General features: G+C 44.8%; 1 protein-coding gene across 4 annotated transcripts in view; it reads left to right on the top strand.

Annotated features, from left to right (window-relative positions):
* The window catches only part of LOC124175120 (neurogenic locus Notch protein), a 156,951-nt gene that overhangs the window by 114,721 nt on the left and 21,822 nt on the right, over nucleotides 1–20,408 (top strand). For all 4 annotated transcript variants that reach the window (XM_046555036.1, XM_046555035.1, XM_046555037.1 and 1 more), the window contains one exon: nucleotides 623–805. In XM_046555036.1, coding sequence (XP_046410992.1) covers nucleotides 623–805 — 183 coding nt within the window. The remainder of the gene's footprint in view (nucleotides 1–622; nucleotides 806–20,408) is intronic.

Genomic DNA, 20,408 nt, shown 5'->3' with positions numbered 1-20,408 from the left:
TTCTTGTACACTCGCAATAACGCGAATTACACCTTGGCTAAAGGTGCGTTATGTCATTATCGAAGACACTCTTCACTCTATCTATTGTCTCAGTCAACTGTGATCGTGACTGATTAAACGGAGATCAACGCTTTTCCAGGTGTCAAAACGAGCTCGTTGATCGAGATCAAGGTTTATACACATAGAATCTTAAGTTCTGAAGTAGAGTGCGTAGGAATTTATTGCAGGGCGCTTTGAAACGATCGCGAATGAGACGAGTTCTTGCAACGTCCGTGGTGCCCTGCATGTGTCCTGGCAGACGGTAACATCTGTTGTTGTCATGGATAATTATGAGGGTGGAAAAACGGTTAAACAGACGTGGTTTACACGGCAGCGGTATGCGGCATTCACGGGATGAGAACTCCGAGAAAATCCCACTCTGCACCGTAATTGTCTTTCTCTTAGCTCGGCAGTCTCTTATCCCTGGATTATGATTCTCTCGAATGTTTGCATGTCTTCTTTCTGGTAGTTTTTTTTGTTTTTTTTTTTAATTTTATCGGTATTCTTATGCTTTAACATTGTTAGACTGTTGAGATTTGTTCCGCATCCATCATTTATGCGTGGTTCACTTCGATTTTTTCAGGATCGCCATGCGAACATGATGGCATCTGCGTCAACACGCCTGGATCATTCGCCTGCAATTGTACTCAGGGATTCACCGGGCCGAGGTGCGAGACAAACGTCAACGAGTGCGAATCTCATCCGTGTCAAAACGACGGATCCTGTCTTGATGACCCCGGCACCTTCCGCTGCGTCTGTATGCCTGGTAAGTTATGCAACATTATGTTTTACGTACCTCTTACAAATCAACGGATGAATTATTCGAGTATTGCACGCGACATTGTCACCTAGTCATATCATTACTTGCAGTTCGATCGATAGTTTTAAAAACTCCATCAGCAATGTCCAACATCCGAATGAATTCGATGTACTTTTTTTTCGTACACATCTTCGCCTTTTGATTTCATCCGCTTGACATGATCCTTAAAACTTAGTCGGATGTAAGTACTTTCTAAGAAGTGTCAGATCATAATCGTGACTTGGTTAAATTTACAAGCTGCGGTATGAAAATCTTCAAGTATCAATTAATCTCTTTTCAATGGCTGGATCGTACCCGCCTCTTAGGACGTGTAGGAATAATTTGGTTAGCTTGTTGATCACGCGAACTTATTTCTGTAATGATCAACCTTCAAAGATGACTTCGATATCTACAACAAAAGCCATTATGGTTGAGTTGACTGCTGTGTGACGTGGCCCGTTACCTTTGGACGTTATGTACATTGGAGAAAGTCGCGCGATTCTCATTTCAGCGTCAAGAAATTGTGGATGGTCAACCGTGACGTTCATTGTTCAAACGATGAAGGCGGCCCGCCGGCTATTTACACCTTTTTTATTCGTTCACTACACGCCGTTTTTACTCCTCTCTCCATTCGGCTCAGAGTACTTGCACAAACTTTTCGCGCGAACGATGATGTACAGTTTCGGCGACTTCTTCGCTGGATCCTGGGACTCCGGGGGTTGGAAAGAACGCGTGAAATACACAGATAGATGGGCCGGCAACGATAGCGTTGCGCTGCTCCCCGGTAACGTCGAGCCGAGTTCGTGTCGCCGGTAAATTCTTCCGAGATGACAAGCCCAGCATCTGATACCGCTCGCGCTGGCAACAACTCGTTACTTTTGCGTCCGGCGTAAGTCAACTTTAATTGTTTGACACCTCGCACACCGCGCGCCTCCCGCTGGAACTAAGATAATCGATCTCTTGACCTGCGAAGAATGGACTGACGACGTCGTAAATAGACCGGACGACCACAAACGCTTACACTGCAGTGTCTAGTCTATAGCTGAATAAAATCGTCATACGTTTTATGCTCGAATTCAACGGTTCAACTAATTATTTCTATATATATGTATATTATACATAGTTTGGATAGAGATGGTTTTGAATTGGAAGGTAATTTTGTATCTGGCTTTAGAGAATAAAACGTCGTTACATTATAACAAAGATTTTAGTGTCATTAGGAACGTGAAGGTAAAACTGGGTATGAATACCCCGCGCTTCATAAATAATGCATCTTCGAAAGATGAATCTTTGGCGGCTTATAAGAATTTTAAATCAGTCTCTGTCTCTGTCTAAATTTACTATTATAATATAGAGTCATTTGTATATAAAACTAAATTGGACGGGTCGCGACATAAAATGTTCATTACACCCGGAATAATTGCAAAAAGTTTTTATGGGTGTACTCGTATGTTTTTTTTATGACTTTCACAATTGGAAAAGTATTTTTTTTTTGTTTGACACTGTCGACGAGCTAATGATCCATACTTCAAGAATATTATATAGATATATGAAAAAAATTAAATGAATAATTTTATAAAAATAACTGCAGTTGCTGCAGACGACATCGATGTGAAAATTATCTCTTAATAAAGACCAAAGTATAAAACGTTGAAGATGAGAGATAATGATGATTTAGAGGTATGTAACGTAACGTAGGGGGAATGATCGGTGCACAGGCGTTATAAGGTATATGGATGAGGGGTTTTTCTTTTTTTCACCCAGCCTAGAGTCCGTTTCGTTAATTGGATAATATATTTCGTAGGCGTAATTTCAAATTTATCTTCATCGAGAATCGATTTTTTATTCTTACTTCTTCGAGGTGACATACTTCAACCACGTGTTGAAGAAAAACGAACCTCAATGTGAAAAGCAAATAGATTTAAAAATAACACCTAGCGCATTTAAATTTCTTCTCGCGGCCTAATCCTACCCTACCTGATATTATTCGTATTGAAGTCGATAAATTTAATCTTTGAATCGATGAAATATCTACTATCTATACATAAATACATGTGTACACTATGTGTATATATACACTATACATATCTATATGTAATATATACACGTTTATATGTAAATGTATACGCGGCGCGTCAATTGATGTTGGCAATTCCGATGTACGTAAGTTTATCTCGTTTAGTGCACCATTTGTTTCGCCTTCACGGGGATTCCCGCGGTGTTGTTGAGGCCAAGTTTCAACCGAGCCTGCGGAGCTGCATGCAGGAGGCAATAGTCGAAGAAAACAGGTCGACGCCTTATCTATTGCCGATAAATTTCGCAGGATTCAACGCCCTGCCAGGGATCAAAGTAGACCGGCGCATGGATGCAGATCCTCCACTCCTGATCCTTTCCAAACGCGAGACAGATCAAAGAGAGCCCCTTTCCCTTTGTGCGTCCAGGACGCAGTCCTCGTCCACCGAATTCATTCACCTGTTATGACACGTGAATAATTATCAAAAAAATAAACAAAAATAAAATAACGGGAACAACGAACAACGGCGTTGAATTCAGCACGGCATAGAACTGGGCTGCAGGACGAGTCCACGCGCGGTCTCAGGTGCACGAAATTTGGGGCTGAGGGCCTCTTCAGGGCTTTCCTCGAGCTGTGCTACGCTGCCCAGCGGCGAAACAAAGACCGTATTGTGTTACACGGGACTCGATGCTCTTATGCAGTCGGAGGGCCCTTATAACGTGTCGTGGGGAGCCTCCTGCACCGGGACGACGCATGCAGTGACAGCCAAAATAAAAACAACCTGCGCGCAGAGGCGAGGCGAGTACGCAGGGTTCACCCTTACTTGGTAACTCACTGGACCAGCGACGAGGCTGAAGCACCGTGTTAACGACGGCGATGCTGGTTCAACTCCGGTGAAAAAATCGTGTCGTACCTCGAGGCAATCGCCAGGTTTTTAATTGGTTTTAACCATCAACCGCGAGATCCATGCGGTGTAAAGTAACCTCGAGGAATCCGCACAGAACGGGGAAATTGTGTTGGATGGAGAAAGGAGGAGAAGGAGATGCGACCCGGACTTTTGTAAAATATGATCGTGGCATCCGCGAAATATGAGATCTCAAGAGGCTGCATGGACTTCATATCGTTTCATGCGAAAAGGCTTATCTCATCTTTCCTTTCTGATGCACCACCTGCAGCCTCCATTTCTTCTTTCGGTTATAATGGAAAGCGGAGAAGGTTGTTGTATTCGTTCTGGTTGACGGGAGATTCTGGAATTTTCGAAAACCAGAGTTTGTAAGAAGCAATTAAATCCGATGTTGTAAATTGAATGCAAGACGTGAAGATAGGACGAGTCAGGAGTACCGTGTGTATTTGTACCCAAGTAAATGACGAACGCTTCCAATTACATCTCGCGGTTATACAATCATCTGATAATGTCATGCTGGCCAGATTGTAGAACACCTGGAGAGAAAAATATCGAGAATGTCGGTCGTGCGATAGAATAAATATATCGAATGGTCCGATAACATCCCTGCTGCAGCCGTCGTCATTTACATACATATGGTTAATACCAAAGTCTTAACCTCCGATGCTCGGTTTTAAAGCTGAGAGAAGTACTCCTGTGCAGACCTACAGAAGTGCAGAAAATCTGGCCACTTGCACTGACACTTGCGACTGTCTATTGGCAAAAGTATAAAGTACTTCGAGTAATTGCGAGTCGGGAAGCTGACTTTATAAGGTTAGAGCACGACACAGATGTCAGTCTTGTCAAGCCGACGTCAATTCCTCAGCCTTGTTTTAAGAGCACAGTTTCCTTCGTCATCCAAAGAAGGCCGTCGAAGATGACGTTTCGTCAGGGTTTCCATCCAGGTGACACGTGTCACTTATTATGCGTAGAATGCCGTCACGGGCATTGGTGCGAGTATGATCTCTTTCAACGTTGCTTTACTCCGCACTCTACAGGTGTTTACACAAAACAGGAATTTCTCGCCGCGGCAAAACCGGATTAGAAGGAAATTTTTGCCAAGTTACAAGAGCAGAAGTGTCGACCGCTACTTCGCTATTACAGCTCTTGGACGCAGCATTTCCATTAAGTTCGTTCAAACTAACTGTGCCATACTTGCCTTCGAACTCACGCATCCTGACGGCGGGCAGCGGGCTTATTCAAAATGCACCTTTTCCAACTGGCACAACATGTCTCAATAACGACGGGACCGCGGTAGAAGACACGAAGGTCTTTGCCAGACTCTTGCGGGGCGCGTTCACCCACGCGAAACTCGGCCGACCGTTCGCCGCATCCTCGACGAGGAGGAACAGACCACCATCCGCATGATATATTATTGAAGATGTAGATTACTCTTAGCTTTATCCCGGAGAGGCTTGCGCTGCATTGTGCCGGACGCACAATGGCTTCCACCCCGCTCCTCCGGCTCTTTCCGTCTCACATCCTCGCCTCCGATGTATTCTTCTTCCCTTCTACTTCACCTCTTCGTTCTACATATTCCGCTAGTGCTCCGCAGCATCGTAAGACAGTTATTCTCGCTTTTGTGTCCTCCGGCGGTTCCGTGACGTGGCGTTATTACCCATGTAGGTATCGTACTGCAGACGTACAATCCGTGCGGTTCATTTGCTTTCATGAAAATCAAGTCGAGACGAGCAGAGACTTTTTCCTTAGAGAAAGAAAACTGCGGCGAACAGAGAATCTTGACTTTCCTCCGGTTGTTAACTCGCACCTCGACTAGTCAACGCGCGCTTCGGTGCATTATAACCAGCGTTGTATTCGGCGTGTTCCTTTTATCCGACGTGGCTTGAAAAATGATCGAGGGACTCGCTCGGTCCATGAAGGGCGACGGGGGAGTCCAGATACGAGTGATCGTTTTGTCCGAGTAAGAGACGCGCGCATTTGTCTGACTTTGAATGGGCTCCTATCATTGCCCTTATCCCTCCCGGGGTTAATTTAATTGTCTTCTTGGAATCCCGATAGGGCGCGGAGTGAAGCGACGCCTCCGTTGCTTGGCGTTGCGGCGATCAGAGCCCTCCGATGCTTATTCCTGGTTCACCATCAACTGGTCCGTTGCTTCCGACACCGGACGCCAATTATCATCGACGCGAGCGATAAACTCTCTCCCTTGTTTTTCTACCGCTCCCATGCGCACTAGTGATGTTTCCGGGAATCGAAGGATATCCAGAACCGTCGATCAAGATTTAGCTCCATCAGATCCTCGCCGTGAATCCGCTCCCAGTTCAAAGTTTAGGACCTAGATCCGCTGGGAACAGATAGTACACGATCTGACACTCCTAGCGTAAATCATCGGAAAAGTTACAGTACACTTGTGTAGAAATCATCCGCACCATGACACAAAACGCAACGGTTGATTTGCTCGCAAATCAAGCCTCGAAGTCCTGGAGTTCGGAAATCTGGCTAGCATGAGACTCCATGCAATATGCTTACGACTATGGAAATGCAATAAGATGGTCGTCTGTTTCTTTATCAGAAGTAATTGGCAACCAATATAACAGAAAGAGGGCGGTAAATCACGAGCCGTTTTTAAGCCAAACTAGTGAACAAAGCGTAGAATTGTGTGAGAGAGAAAAATTTCAATACTTGGGCCTAACAAGTCGAGATGTCAAGACCGCAGGAGACGTCGAATGACGTCGGTGTCGCTCAGCAAGGCGTCCTACGGCCCGACACATCATTCACTCTTCAAATCGTCGTGACGTCGACTATACACGGTGCGCTCGAAGAGCCAATGTACACGCCTCTCAGTGTCACGAAGGTGCGTGGGTTGGTTTTGACGTATGCTGCTCATGTCCATCTGTCAAGAAATTCCGGGTCATTGTTGGCCAGCCATGTTCGAGTCGAGAATGATCGGCCCGAGCCGCCTTGAGGCGGCAGTGAATGCCGAAATTTTCGATCCAATTATTCCAATTCAGCTATGGTTCATGAAATATTTGAGGAAAAACTGTCCGCTCCGCGAATTGTCGAAGACTTTACACCATTTCTCCGTTACAGTTATTCCGCTTCAACTGTTGTCTCGAAAGTGTGCTTTTGTGTTCGCTAAATTGGAGCTAATTAAGTTTCTAGTTTCACTGCTGCGAAGGCGAGTGCCATTCTTACGGAGGCCAGTCAATGGAAGAGGGAATAACCACGTTAAGGGTAGTGCGATTGGCCGACTATGACTGGGTTTACAAAAGCGACGGAAATGTTATTCTTGCGACACGTTCGTGCTGCACGAGTATAAAGCAGCATCCAAAACCTGCAGTAAAGTAAAGCTGCGACTCATAGTTCTTCAGCTAAGTCGTCGTAGACTTCAGCTCGCAATACGTTGGCGTGGTTTATCGGCCGTAATGAGGAGTGTGCGGGCTGTTGCGTATCATGCGTTGTATAACTTGATAGTGAGAGACGCCGAGTCGTGACAGCGGCTTAATACACCTCCTTGGTTCGCGCAGGCTCGCAAGGACACCAGCGCCCAGACACATTGTCCTGTCTCTGGTCGTTATTTATCTCGAACCGCGAGTCTGGACACAGTCCTCCGCCCTCCGGGGACCAAAGGACCGGCGGAGACTCTCGGAGATGCGTGCCGTGCTTGTGCGACCCGCACTGACTGCAGGAAGAACATATAAAACTGGAGTGAAAGAACCTAACACGCCTGGAGAACACGTTCCGGGACGCTTTCAGACCAGCATGGACATGAAGAACGCCAAAAAGCGCGCTCACCATTGTCACGCAAATAATACCGAAGCTGAGAAATGGAATGGTAATCGTGAATATTTCACATAAATTACGCCAATGTCAGGCAGAAAAAGGCGGTATTGTCCAAATGTGACCGCTTAAGAGAATAGTTTTCGTTCCAAGGAGTCAAAGTTTATATGAGCGCCACATTCGCAAAATGATCTTTTCACCACACCAACTCATTTACAATGCATTAGCACTCTGCTATTGAACTGGTAATAATAGTGCCTCTTCTCCCTGGTCTCCTGTTCCAGTTGTAGCACTCCGCCATGCTGCACCGTTGTCTATATACTTAAAAGACGCCTAATGTTTTGCGAGCAAGTTCCAGGATTTAAAAAAATCATTTTACGGTTCATTCCGCGATAGGAACATTCGTCAGCAAAGTAAAGTGATTTGATTGTCATCACGGTAATCCATGAGTATCTATAATAAACTTTCCGATTACCTTGTTAGAGTATTAAATGTTTCAGTAAATAATGACAACTATTCGAACTTGAGCAACCATATATTAACTTAACTCACTTCGTTATACTGATTGGTGTTTGCGCTAAGTATCGCCATCAATTAAATGGGTTCAAATGTGTGCACAGAGGTTTTATTTCGGTCAGGCTTATCAGATCAAATGTGCCCAATCATAAGCCTTGAATGTTGAATCCACCCACGGAGCCCGATGTTGAAGTAGACATCTTCTCCTCGGATGGAATTTCTCTGTACTTATTTCTCCTTGCGAGTACTTTTTTTCTTTTTGCCTCTGGTTGACCAGTGGCCACTGCGGCTGAGTGCTCACCTTCGTTGTTATGAGATAGGGACGTATGTACCTCCATCCGCCACGATCACCCTGCAACGTCACAAGTCTTCGTCCTCCTATAACTTATCGTCTTCATCTCCTGAGTCGTGGCCGGTAGCACACCGCCATCCGGTATCTACACGTTTGTTTACTCTCTTGTCTATTCATCAATGTTCTACCGGGCTTCACCCATTCGTATCTGCCACAAGGATCTGGGATTGTCTCTCTGTCTTCGGCTTCCTTACCGCCATTATTATTATAAAAGGGATAACGGGATTGCGGAAGGGACTTTACATCCACTTGCATCACCAGTTGTCTGTACGTACGTTTATGTATGTGTGGCATTGTAGTTTTCTAACATCACGAGGATCTGAATTGCACGTTATTGATTCCCGCAGTTTTTGCTCCCGCAACATTGATATTAATTACGTTTGTACAGTCGTCTGCATATATCTAAATCTCCGGTTCAAGGCAGAAGTTCCATCGGTAGTTCAATCACGTCTTATCGTTAATTAAAAAGTTAACTTCGGTTCGAATTACGCGCGTGCCACTCCTAAATTTATAAGGCACACAGTACGTCTTCCTTCCCATCTCGCTACTGATAGGACTATAAAAATTTTGAGAATAAGGAGGAACGATTCACGAGGTCTTGTAAATTGATATGGTATCATGTACTATTAATCCATCGTCGAGTATAACCCTCACAATCCACTTCATCCCCCACCGTTCTCCACTCCAATCTCACTGCAAAGTAATTATTGTGATTAATGTTCTCCGCAGCGTCGATCAGGCGGATCTCTCTCATCTCGATTTCGATCTCGAGCCTGAAATTGGAATTTCATAACAATATTTTATCGGACTGTCACGGTTGTCTGACGTACTCAAAAAGCAATTGCGCCAAATCGTTTGACAAGCCGCGATTCAGTTCGACGAAGTCAAAGTTCAAGGTGGTAAAATCAACTTCATAGCAGAACCTCCCGGTCGGAATTCACAACAGCGCGATATCACTGCTATCATAACCATGTGTCACTACACTTTATCGTGATTAATTTCTCTCATCATTAATAATCATGATAAATTGATTGATAGATCGTACAATAAAGCGGCCCGCAATAGTTGTTCGTAATCTCAGTGCAATTAACTAGGCAGACAATGTTACATGAGAATTGCTGCCACGGATTCCTCCGTTCTTATTCTCCTCGCCACCTCTCTCAGTCTCATTTCTCATTCTCAAATTTCGCTAACTCTTTGAGCACTCCGCGATTCGCCGCACAATGCCTCATGGTGGTAACCAACTCTGCTGGCGCAGCTGCAGCGTCGCCGATCAGTGCGTACCTATACAAATGCAGCAATGGAAACTCAAAGTCTGTGACAGCGTTGCTCCGATATCTTTGTCGCTTCACGTATCAAGCGAGGCCACGACGGCTGCTTATTCCGTGCAGTCTTGTTTCTCTGCCTCTTTCTACTTGGCTCCAAAGTCCGAATTTGGCGTGAGATGATCGTGAGATCGATTTTATAATGGTAACTTTACACATTGTACGACACCCTCGAATCGCGATTCCCCAGCGGCCGCTTCACCAACTCGAGTTCAGATTCAGCTTCAAGGGTTTCAGTTCTCCAGGTGTTAACCTCACGGAGACCCGAGTCGCAACGTGTTGCTGGCGGTGTTCGCGGCTGACCGTCACATAAGTAACCGGCGCTATCTGAGAGCATCATCTCCGGGGAGTCCGCATCTAGACGAAGCGACGGTTCGCGCGCGAGCAAAGCTCACGGTTTGACTCCCTCGACGTGGGCAGGCAGCAACCAAACTCTAATTAAACCGGCAAATATACCAGCAGTGACAATAACCATCGGAATACCTCTTGAACGTTCAAATCGGCTTCTTTTCTCTCGCGATTGTTCTCTGCGACCCACGCATACAGCTTGCGTCGACGCCATGTTCTCGTTAATCCTCCTAATTTAGTCCAGTCTAGTCTAGTCCGGGATGTCATTCGCTTGGAAATGAAATAAATGATTTCAATTCATTAACATGGACATCGTGTGATTTTTATCATGCCCTGGATTTTTTTCAAGTTCCGTGTACCAAGTGATTTCTATCCATTTCCAATGATATCCAATTCCTGATACCTCTCCATATACACGCAAATTCCGGCGATTTTTGGATTCGGTAGCATCTGCACAACAAAACACTGTAAATCACCGGAGATCAATGGAAATCACTTGGAGATCAAACTGGAGATCAACTTAAGCACCTTATGATATCAAAATAAATAGAATGTTAGTGGATTGAAACAATTCGGCATCTATCGCGAGACCTGAAAAATGATTTTTTTATCTCTATCACGTGATTTTAAGTATTTCGATGATTTCAGCTGTCTCGATTGACTCCGCGTGTTTACAGGCCATTCATGTTTCTTTCATTTGCAATTTGATTTCCAACGTTCTATCCAATTTATTGCTTCTTTGAGTGAAGGGCCTCTCGGTATAGTCTCACTCACTCCCAGCTTCGGAATGTCGCCACGGTGTTTTCAGCGCGCTCGAGCGTAAAAAAAATGGGGAAAAAACAACCCCGGTGAGAATATGTTCGGTAGTTACTCTGCAAGTACTAGCTGCTGCCCTGTGACCCACCGTTGTATGTACTTCGTTAGGCCGCTCTAATCCACCGTCGTAGCGCCCTGATATATTTAAAATGCAAATACCGACACGATGTCGTCTCGACGCGGGCTGCGCCGGCCTCGGGCTTCCCCTCTCGAATTACATCCTCGCTTCGCGCCATGAGAATACAATTTATCGACTTTTTATAGTCGAGAAAATATTCAAAGCTGAATATTGTCTGACTAATTATGAAATGTGTTGAAATTAAGTTTATATTACGCAAGCATGTTTTACACGGTTTTTCATATGTATTCTTCGTACACAAAATAGTTATTTCTATGATGGTAAAGCGAGTCTGCGAATGCACATGCGCGGAGTACTGAAAAGACTATTTTTTAAGTTCTAGGAGTTAAAAGCGGTCATTTCACAACTGCGCGCATGCGTTATCGCCAACAAATCCGACATTACGCGACCCTAACCTGAATTCCGTGCTTCGTGAAAAAAGGCGTAACATACTCTTGTTATACAAAGAATCGTGTGCAACAAGGAAGCAAAGGTTTTTTCACTTGGTGTATTTGCAACATTCGTCATCGGCTCGTATGCGTGCTCACATACGAATTATAACTCAAGCTCAGCCCGAAAAGACCCAGTTTGCTTTATGTTATTTAATATACTATTGAATAATTCCATCGAAAGTTACGACTAGATCCAAATTCGAATTCCCTTTGTTTTCTTGGCGGATTTATACCAAGAGTTTCCTGTGAAACTCAACACCCAACGTCAGCACATAGGCAACCGAAGTTACGTTTTGTAATGCTATATACCCAAAATGTAGCTTCGTTTACCCATCTTTTGGCATTGAATGGTGAGTTTCATATAAATGTCCTGGTATATCTTTTCTCTCATATTTGTGATATATGTAACGCATAATATAACATGAAGTGCTATAAAGTTACTAATGTATAGATAGAACTACAAGCCTATTTCTGCGCGCCATACGAAACAGTCTGAAACTATGAACTCGCGATTAAACGATCCGTTTCATCCCCTACGTTCCAATTTCAATTGCTTCGCTAAACTAGAGCTCCTGATACCTGCAGTAATTTATTGTTATTTAGGAAAATTTCAACCCAGAGTCAGACCGAAACTGAATCTTTGTTGCCAAAACACAAGACACAGAGGTCGTACAGCCATAGGCGACGGTAATCCAGTTTCGACGGATCATTTGCAGTGTAAATCTGGCCAATTATGTGAGGTGGTCGTTTGGTCTCGGGAAAATATATATTCATATAGCCCCCGCAGTCTGATCGGGAGTAGAATAAGGTTGACTGCGATCCGATATGGTAAGGCAAAATCTGCATTGAATATAAAAGCACGAGGGTTTATTATTTAGGGAAAAAAGGCTCTCGGCTTGTTCGCGGATAATGGCTCGAGCATGGTAATGCAATCTACGGTGGTTGGTACGCCAGCAAATCCTTTTTAGCCTTGAATGGAAAACAGGACTACGGCTATTCCAAAGCGCCGACTCGACGTTCACCAGCAGCCCATTATTCTCGTACCGCGCCTTTTTCAGACACGGCAGACTCGATCGCGGCATCCTAAATTCGTCACATGGTTCCAATTACACCAATATTTTCATCTATAGTACGAAATTTTGCGAGTAAAGGTACAGAATGGTTGCAACCAGAGAATTTTCTCGATAATTGCACAGCGTCGAGTCTGCGGCGGATTGAATATAATCGCATCATATTTGACGCCTGACTGGCCGCAGCATGTCTTGGTGCTTTTTTTTTGTCGTCGTTATCAAACGCCGCAGCATTCTTCAGGGTCTTTTGGCGAAAGCGTGCAGCGCATCGCGAATAATGGCGACTCGGTATATTTTTATTTATTTTTTTCTACTTTTATCTACTCCACAGTTTCAGAGCGACCAATTTCGTCGGAGGGAAAACCATATAACCGCACGAACGTTCGTACCGAACTTTACGACGTTCGCTTGCTGTTCCGGACTTCACAAACCGCTGACCGAGGTATGACGGAGAGACGGAGAAATCGCTCGGCCACACTTAATGCTCACGCCACATCGGTTAAAGCTATCGCAAACAAGAGCGTTTGCTGAGCGTCGAGCACCTGCCATGTCTGCTGACTCTATGTATCCCTTTGGCCATCTTGTTGTAATCAAAAAATCCTGAATGAACGTTTCATGAAAGAGCGGAACTTGGAACTTTTCAGGGGGTCCGAAAGTGTTTGCGGACATCTTCTCATCCTCAGTGTCGATCCTTTCCATCTCATATCGCCGTGCGGAGTCTTTCTTTTCACTCCAATAACGAGTTTGGTGAACTCCTGCAGCATCAGGGCGACAAGGGGAACTCATTAGACGACGAGGATCCGTCGGTCGAGCAGCGCAGCGGGAAGGTTGTCGCGATTAGAGTCAGGGTCGCAAGAAGGAGTCCGACCAGTGGAACCAGTTTCCAAAAGCTTTCCGCTCCCCGTTCTCCAGGTTCCACCCCGACCCGGGGGGCCGCATTCGAAGACGCACTTACACGTGACTCACCACGCGGCGAACAGCTGCTACATAAACATGAGCCGATGCACCCGTGTCGAGGAGGCGAGGGGATCGGGATTCGCGCAATCCCCTTGAACGCATTATCTCACGGATGGCTCTGCTCGAGGATCGTCGTCGAAGAGGGGGTCGCAGAAGGCGATGAGACGCGTCTGTGCTGCAAGCCGGTTAACCGGTGACTTGTGCTAATTCCTTGGTGCCCTGTGTCTTTTGTTTGTTGTTACGGTGGCGCAGCGGCGAGTGATGGAGACGCGGCTGGTCGTCTTCTCTCCGCTCTTCGGAAGCTCAAAGCAGTTGACGCGCGGTGAACACTTCTGCGAATTCATCGAGGAAGAACTAATCCCGGATGGTTCTGCTTCCTAATAGGGTTAGACTTCGCGAGAATTTTTCTCCAGAGAACAACCGTGCCTTCGATAGTTTATTATACCTATACTCTTGCGCGAGAAACGAGGTACCCTTTATGCGCTATTACGATATCCTGAAAATGTCGAGAATTCGTTTTATGCTACCGCTTTCCTGATCAGCTCTTGCCGGAAAATGGATTCAACGTAAGGGTCTCCGCGTCGATAAAGCGGCTAGGCCATTCTGAAAATTGCTAGAAGGGATTTTTCATTTCCTAATGTTCGCGAAGAATCTTCTTCTTCACATTCGGTACCTACGAATAATTGCGAGGATAAATTCTGCCACTTAACTCTCGTTCATACCCCATTAATCTGTACGCCGCGTTCCCTGATTTGAATCTACGGCTTTTCCGATCGTAAATCTGACCAACGCCCAGGTAAAAAAGTGTCGATTATATAACCGGGAGGCAATCAACACTTTGTTCATGGTTTTTTTTTTTAGCCTAAAAAGCTTTCGACCCACAATAAATGTGTAAAGGTAACGACGATTTACTCCCCTGCACCCCGCGTGGATCTTGTAACCATTCTGGAATATATAAATTCCTTACGCCTTCGCCGACGTATCGATTTACGATCTACATGGCCGACCGTAAATTCACCTGGCTTTATAATTCCATTAGCAATCGAGCCACCGATAATATTATTCAGGGTATCGAAGAGCCCTTAGATCACTAAAACTGACTTGTACTTGTAACAATTCTGAGAGCTGAGGCGGTACAAGCGATACTCGACGGAGATCAGCTCCCATGGAGATGATGACGGCACTGCGTCAATCCTTGCACAACCTTATTATACCCTGGGGTAGTATTTTATGTGAAAAGCAATAAAACAATCTTACGGCGTAAATTTAATAGTTCAAGACCGTTTCTTGCACAGATATCGGGATACCGATAGTTGAACAAAGATCTTGTCTTGTATAAAATGTCGGATTGAATCGTCGTCAATCCCAGGTCACGAGACCTCGACCACCCGCGAAATTCAGAAAACTCGAGACGTTGCGTCACAGTTGCGAGAAGCGACTGCGCCCCTGATACGTGGAGATGGATATCGGACGTTGGCAACACTGTCCATGTTGTGTTTCACAATCCCGACAGAGAATACAATGCTCCAACTGTACGGCTGCACTACGCTGCTGTTGCAGAACAGCTAGTGGTCCTTTTTAGAAATGTACTACCGAGAGAGCTGTCGTGGCCGGCTCGATTCATCTCTCCCTCAATCTCCGTACAAGCTCACGATTATACAACGGACTGACAACCGTGGACAATCACTCGTAAAATCGCACCTGTGCGAATCTCGGAACACACGCTATCGAAACCCTTTTCTCACAATGCACTGTCCAATTGCTGTGGGAATCACTTCCGATGTTCTTGAATGCTGAACTCGATTCATCGGTGAAGCTTAAGTGCAATAATTATAATTGCCGAGGTGTCGGCCACTCGTTATCCGTGTTTCGTGCACTGCCTGCAGTCGGTGATCTTCAAACGGGACTCGAGAAATAATCACTATAAAGTTTGAGCGTACGTTCGGTTGTCCGTGTTGATTTTCGCTTAACGAACCCTGCAGCTGTATATACATTTGGCTCGAGCAAAGGCGCGCTTAGTAGTTAGCAATTTCCCCTCTCTTTGTGCCCCTCGCCGCAATTTCTTGTTCGGATTTAATTGCCAAAGGATGTGCGGCAGCCCGCGTACCGCTCGTATTCTACTTTATTTATCGCTGTAGTTGATTTCTCCCCCTTGACCGCCACCAGTTTGGGCATCTTGCATGCTGTAACAAGCTTCGAACACTCTCCCCGGGTTCCTCCAACCCTGTTCGTGAGAGTCGAAACAAATTTCTTTGACGAGCGAAAGACTAATTCGGGCAGAGCGCAAACTTTCAACTAATTGGCTAACTGTTTTACTGCTACCGACACTCGTTAGAACGATCCTCTTCGCCTAACAACCGTGAATATCGTTTCGAATGTTTACACTGGAAGATCGAACGATTTGGTAGCTGGCCAGTAATGTCGCTGCTATCTTCAAGTATTATATCTCTTTTCGATCATCTTATTAGCAGTCAAAAGGATCCCACATTTCATCATTTTGCTGAATAACCGTGATGCGTTCATTTCAAACGTCAATTATCATCACTTCCCGATGATTAATCGGCCAACTTGATACAAGTATCAGTCAGTCAATTTCTTTGAATCCCAGACGACTCATTGCAAATATCGGGTATAATAAGCATTTGCATGATTGGAGTAAACGTCTACATTCTAATTGGTCAGACCTTTTCGGAGCGGTAATTTTTCAGGGGGTATTTAAAGGTGGCAATCACCAATTACGAATTGCGAAATCTGATGTAGCGTTGCCCGAGATTCGCATATTATTTCGCGCTCATGTCTCGGCCCTGAGGACCACAGGGTGGGTATGGCAGAGACGTAATAGCAGTAATTAAATAAGCTGAATCTCTGTAATCCTGCTCAGGGTTATTAGCAACGCCACCACGCGAGACGCGCCACTCCTCTCACGTCTCTCTCCTCCCTCTCTCTTTCTCTCTGTCTCTTTGCCTTTTCTGGCCTTATCCGCTTATCCGCGAAGCGTAGCTCCTCGAAAACGAGACGACGATGCTTAATTATAAAAGGTACTGCGCACTGTTTGCCCCTGCGGAGCGATACCGAATACCCGTAACAATGGGTGTAGGTGCCTGAGAGGACCCGAACCCGATGGTATCGACGGTGCCGCAGTGGCCGAGAGGCGCCGTAGCTCATTAAAAGAAGGACCATCGAGAGACCGGAGTGCCCGAAGTCGACGGCCCTACATCTCCGACTTGTTCCCTTCGTGTCGCGACTCGGTGCGAACAGATCCTCACCGCGACGAAGCAGCCGAACGATACCTCCAGGGTCGCCCAGGTTAGGGGACCGTAAACCATACCTAAGCATCAGGGTTAAGTCCCTTGCCTCTTAAATGCCGCCTGCTAATTGCCATGGCGCCAGCTCAACTGCCACCCCACGCGTAACTCGGATCGTCTCCGATCGACTCATTGACCGTCGAATTTCGGTCATCGAAACATTTCGTAGAACGATGCAGGCCAGTCGTGGAAATTTCATCTAAGGAACCAATGGAACTTTGACTTGTTTAACCGTTCTCCAATCTTGAGACTATAAGCTATGATTTCCTCTATTCATTCGTAATTGCAATGATTCGAAATTGGCTACTAGTATTACTGATCGTGGCTGCAGCACAATCACCTGACTGAGAGAACAGAAACTTTTACAAGGTATTGAGGAGAAGGCTTATAGATTTTTTACTCATGCTTGGGTAACGAAAAACTAAATGTCCTGAATTGAATCACCTATCATCAAACTTAGCGTGGTAAATCGACAATCTACGTGCACTTTCACGATGGCTTGGAACATGGTATAAAGCTGGTGTAAATAACCGTCATTCACGGTCCCGTTGGTCCGCAACTTTTTTCCTTCCTGTTTATGCTGTCTGGCAAAAGTGAGCCTTGACTTGAACGACGAATGTTTCGGGAAGATTTTTGAGATATCTACTACATGCAATCACAACACGCGGATCGATCAGTCTCTGATGGAAAACACTTGCTACGCCTTTCTGAATCCCCGTTAACGGAGGCAAAGCTCGCTGAATGAATGGTCGGTGTTAATTTGTATGCGTGATTCGGCTGAGGAATGATCATGTAAGATCAGCGGCTTTCGCAACATATTATCGCCAGGCTCTCGACACCGTGCATCGAGAGCTTTCTAAATGGACGTAGCGTAGCTGTAAACCGTTACCGTCAATCGGAACTAGTTCGAATTAGTCAATTTAGTTCATTCGATTTTTATTACGTCACGTACAGATGATTTCTACGCTTACAACGGCTAACCGACTATCCTCTAACAAAAAACCCCTCGACTGTACAAGTTTTCTTACCGATTTTTCAACCGCTGGGAGATCAGTCCCTGGTGACCATCTTACGGCGCACGGGCGTTGCTGCACCGGTAGCCCCGGGACATCACGACTATCTTATACCTACCCAACGCGGGTTAAAAAGTATCGGCAGCCTCTTTGACTCAGGCTGCTTTCACTCCAGAGCATAATACCGCGGACTGTCTAGGTTCTCGCTATTCACCTCGGTTGAACACGTAATACACGAATAAACGCCTCTCTTTTAGCAATTGTCTGCACGACAACTAGCCGCACAATTCGCTCTACAGCTTCCGAAGAATGTGCGCGGACACTTTCTTTGTCGCACTGTCAAAACTTACGCTCGTATCGGTAGCCGCCCGAAGGGGAGTAAGTTGAAGAGAAATTGGCGACCGATCGCCGTCTGTCCATTGGTACATTTGGCACAAGAAATATGGCCGCAATTCGAAGAGATATTCGATCAAACAAGAGGGAGACGCTATCATGAAATTGAGGTGCATCAAAGGCGGCCCGGAACTATTGACTTCTCATTAAATTTGTTCGGCTTGCAGTTTTATTCGTTGAGAAAATAGTTTATTTACTATTAAAAAACATATGTTTGGATATGACGAAATAAACGTTTTGTTATTATTATTAAACTTTAGCTGAATCAAATAATGGTCGATAGAAATTTGTTAATTGTTATCAAATCATGTTTGGTCCAACTGAAATTTGATAATAATAACAAAACACTTATCTAGCTATATCTAAATATACGTTTGTTAACAGCACATAAATCAACTCTCTTCTCAGTTTTCATTTACAGATCGGAGAAACTCGCTCGGGGTATAAAAATTCCAATGAGCTTCGCGGCATGTTCAACGGACGATTTAACGCGCACGCAACGAGACTCGCTCTTCTCGGCCAAAATATAAACAAACGAACGCCGATCAGACTAATTGCACATTTTCGAATGTTCCATTACATGCAAGTTCTGGTCAGTCTTAAATTTACCGGGCGCAGTCTTTCCCACCTCATCATGCGCTCACAATATAATCTGCTCCACAAGGCTAATTACAGTAGATACATGATATAATCGCGCAGTTATTTCTTTTTCTTCTTTCCTCGACGCTTCGTAACTACCTTTTAGTTGGAAATTTTTTTCATTTTGTACCATCTTCCTCGGATCTCTTCTCTTCACCAACTGACCAAATGTATGTTTTTCTATGTTTCAGGTAAGTTCTCGCTTTCCTTTTAATTTCGGGTTCTAAGGCCGTTCGGCGAGTGGTGAGTAGCATGCATGTATCGTTCAAAAACGAAGATTAAATAAACGGACGCAAACTATCGAATCACGTTCAGAGGAATGAGTGAACATCAGAAAGATATGGGAAGAGGGAGAACTGAACACAAAAAAAACTTAGTTAACACGGTCATGCAAGGTGTAAGGTTTACGGCTTATACAGGAATTACAAATTTTTTATAAATTCGGTAATTTTTTTATTTTCCGCGACGCGATTCAACGCGAGAAAAATTCAAGTATACCGTGGCCGCAACGCTTGTGTAATAAACTCCTATGATTAATCGGATGACGTAACCGCGTTTAATCCCAAGTATAATAAAACACCCGTCACGTGATTGCGGACAAGTGAGTTCAAGCAGCATGAAATTATCGTGGGTTATTGGGCGTTTGCTGCACAAAAAAAAAAAAAAAAAAAAGTGTCAGTTTGGATTTCTTTCAACAACGCGAAGCGTTTCGCACTTCCTGCGGTAAGAGAATACGAAGTAAATCCCCCTCGCCGAATTAGACACGTGATATAATGTGGTAAAGACGAGGAGGGCGCGTAAGCCGGAAGGCGTAGTGAGCAAAGATTGAGGTATGGATCGGATTAATCGAGGTAAAAAAACGCTCGAGGAATATGAATAGCTGCCCACGTAGCAGATGCTCGACCTGCGAGGCGATCTAGGAGCCGAGAGCCTGGTGTATAGCTAGCAACTATTTATTCTATGCCGTTAATTATCTTGATTCTAAGCTCGGCTAATGAGACTGTATGGCATCGGGAATCGAGTGTATAATGTTTATACATATACGTATACTGCAGTGTGCCTGCCCGGTGGTCCTTTTAAATAAACCGAGCTTGTATACAGTAGAATATCGATTACTTTTTAAGAGGCTTTACCTTTTTCATTTTTATCTTCTTACTCCACAACCCTGAGGCGAGGAACTTACGGAATGAGAATTATACCGTGATGCGAGTTTACATTTATGATCAAAGGCACAACATTTCACGGGCTAGAGGATGAAAGAGGATTCTTGTAAATTTTCAATCTGATTTCTCAAACAAAATATGTGTCAACAGTTCAGGAGATGTCCCAGATCATGGGTTTTCATTTTTGCGTTCAACTAATTTGTGCCAAGTTTTTCATCCGCTTGTCAGATTGATCAACTCAGTTGCGCCCAGACACTAGCTACCAAATTTCGCAAGCGTTTAGAGGTTATGTTGCGTTGATATTTTAAGACAGTCAAATTTGAGCAAATTGACAGTTTGTGCCAAGCCGCAATCAGAGTTGACAAGCTTATCCAAACGAGCGAAAAACTTCACGCATGGGCACTTGAG

Source organism: Neodiprion fabricii, chromosome 2 (genome assembly GCF_021155785.1).
Source record: "Neodiprion fabricii isolate iyNeoFabr1 chromosome 2, iyNeoFabr1.1, whole genome shotgun sequence".
NCBI classification, from domain to species: domain Eukaryota; kingdom Metazoa; phylum Arthropoda; class Insecta; order Hymenoptera; family Diprionidae; genus Neodiprion; species Neodiprion fabricii.
This window is presented reverse-complemented; position numbering and strand designations above follow the sequence as displayed.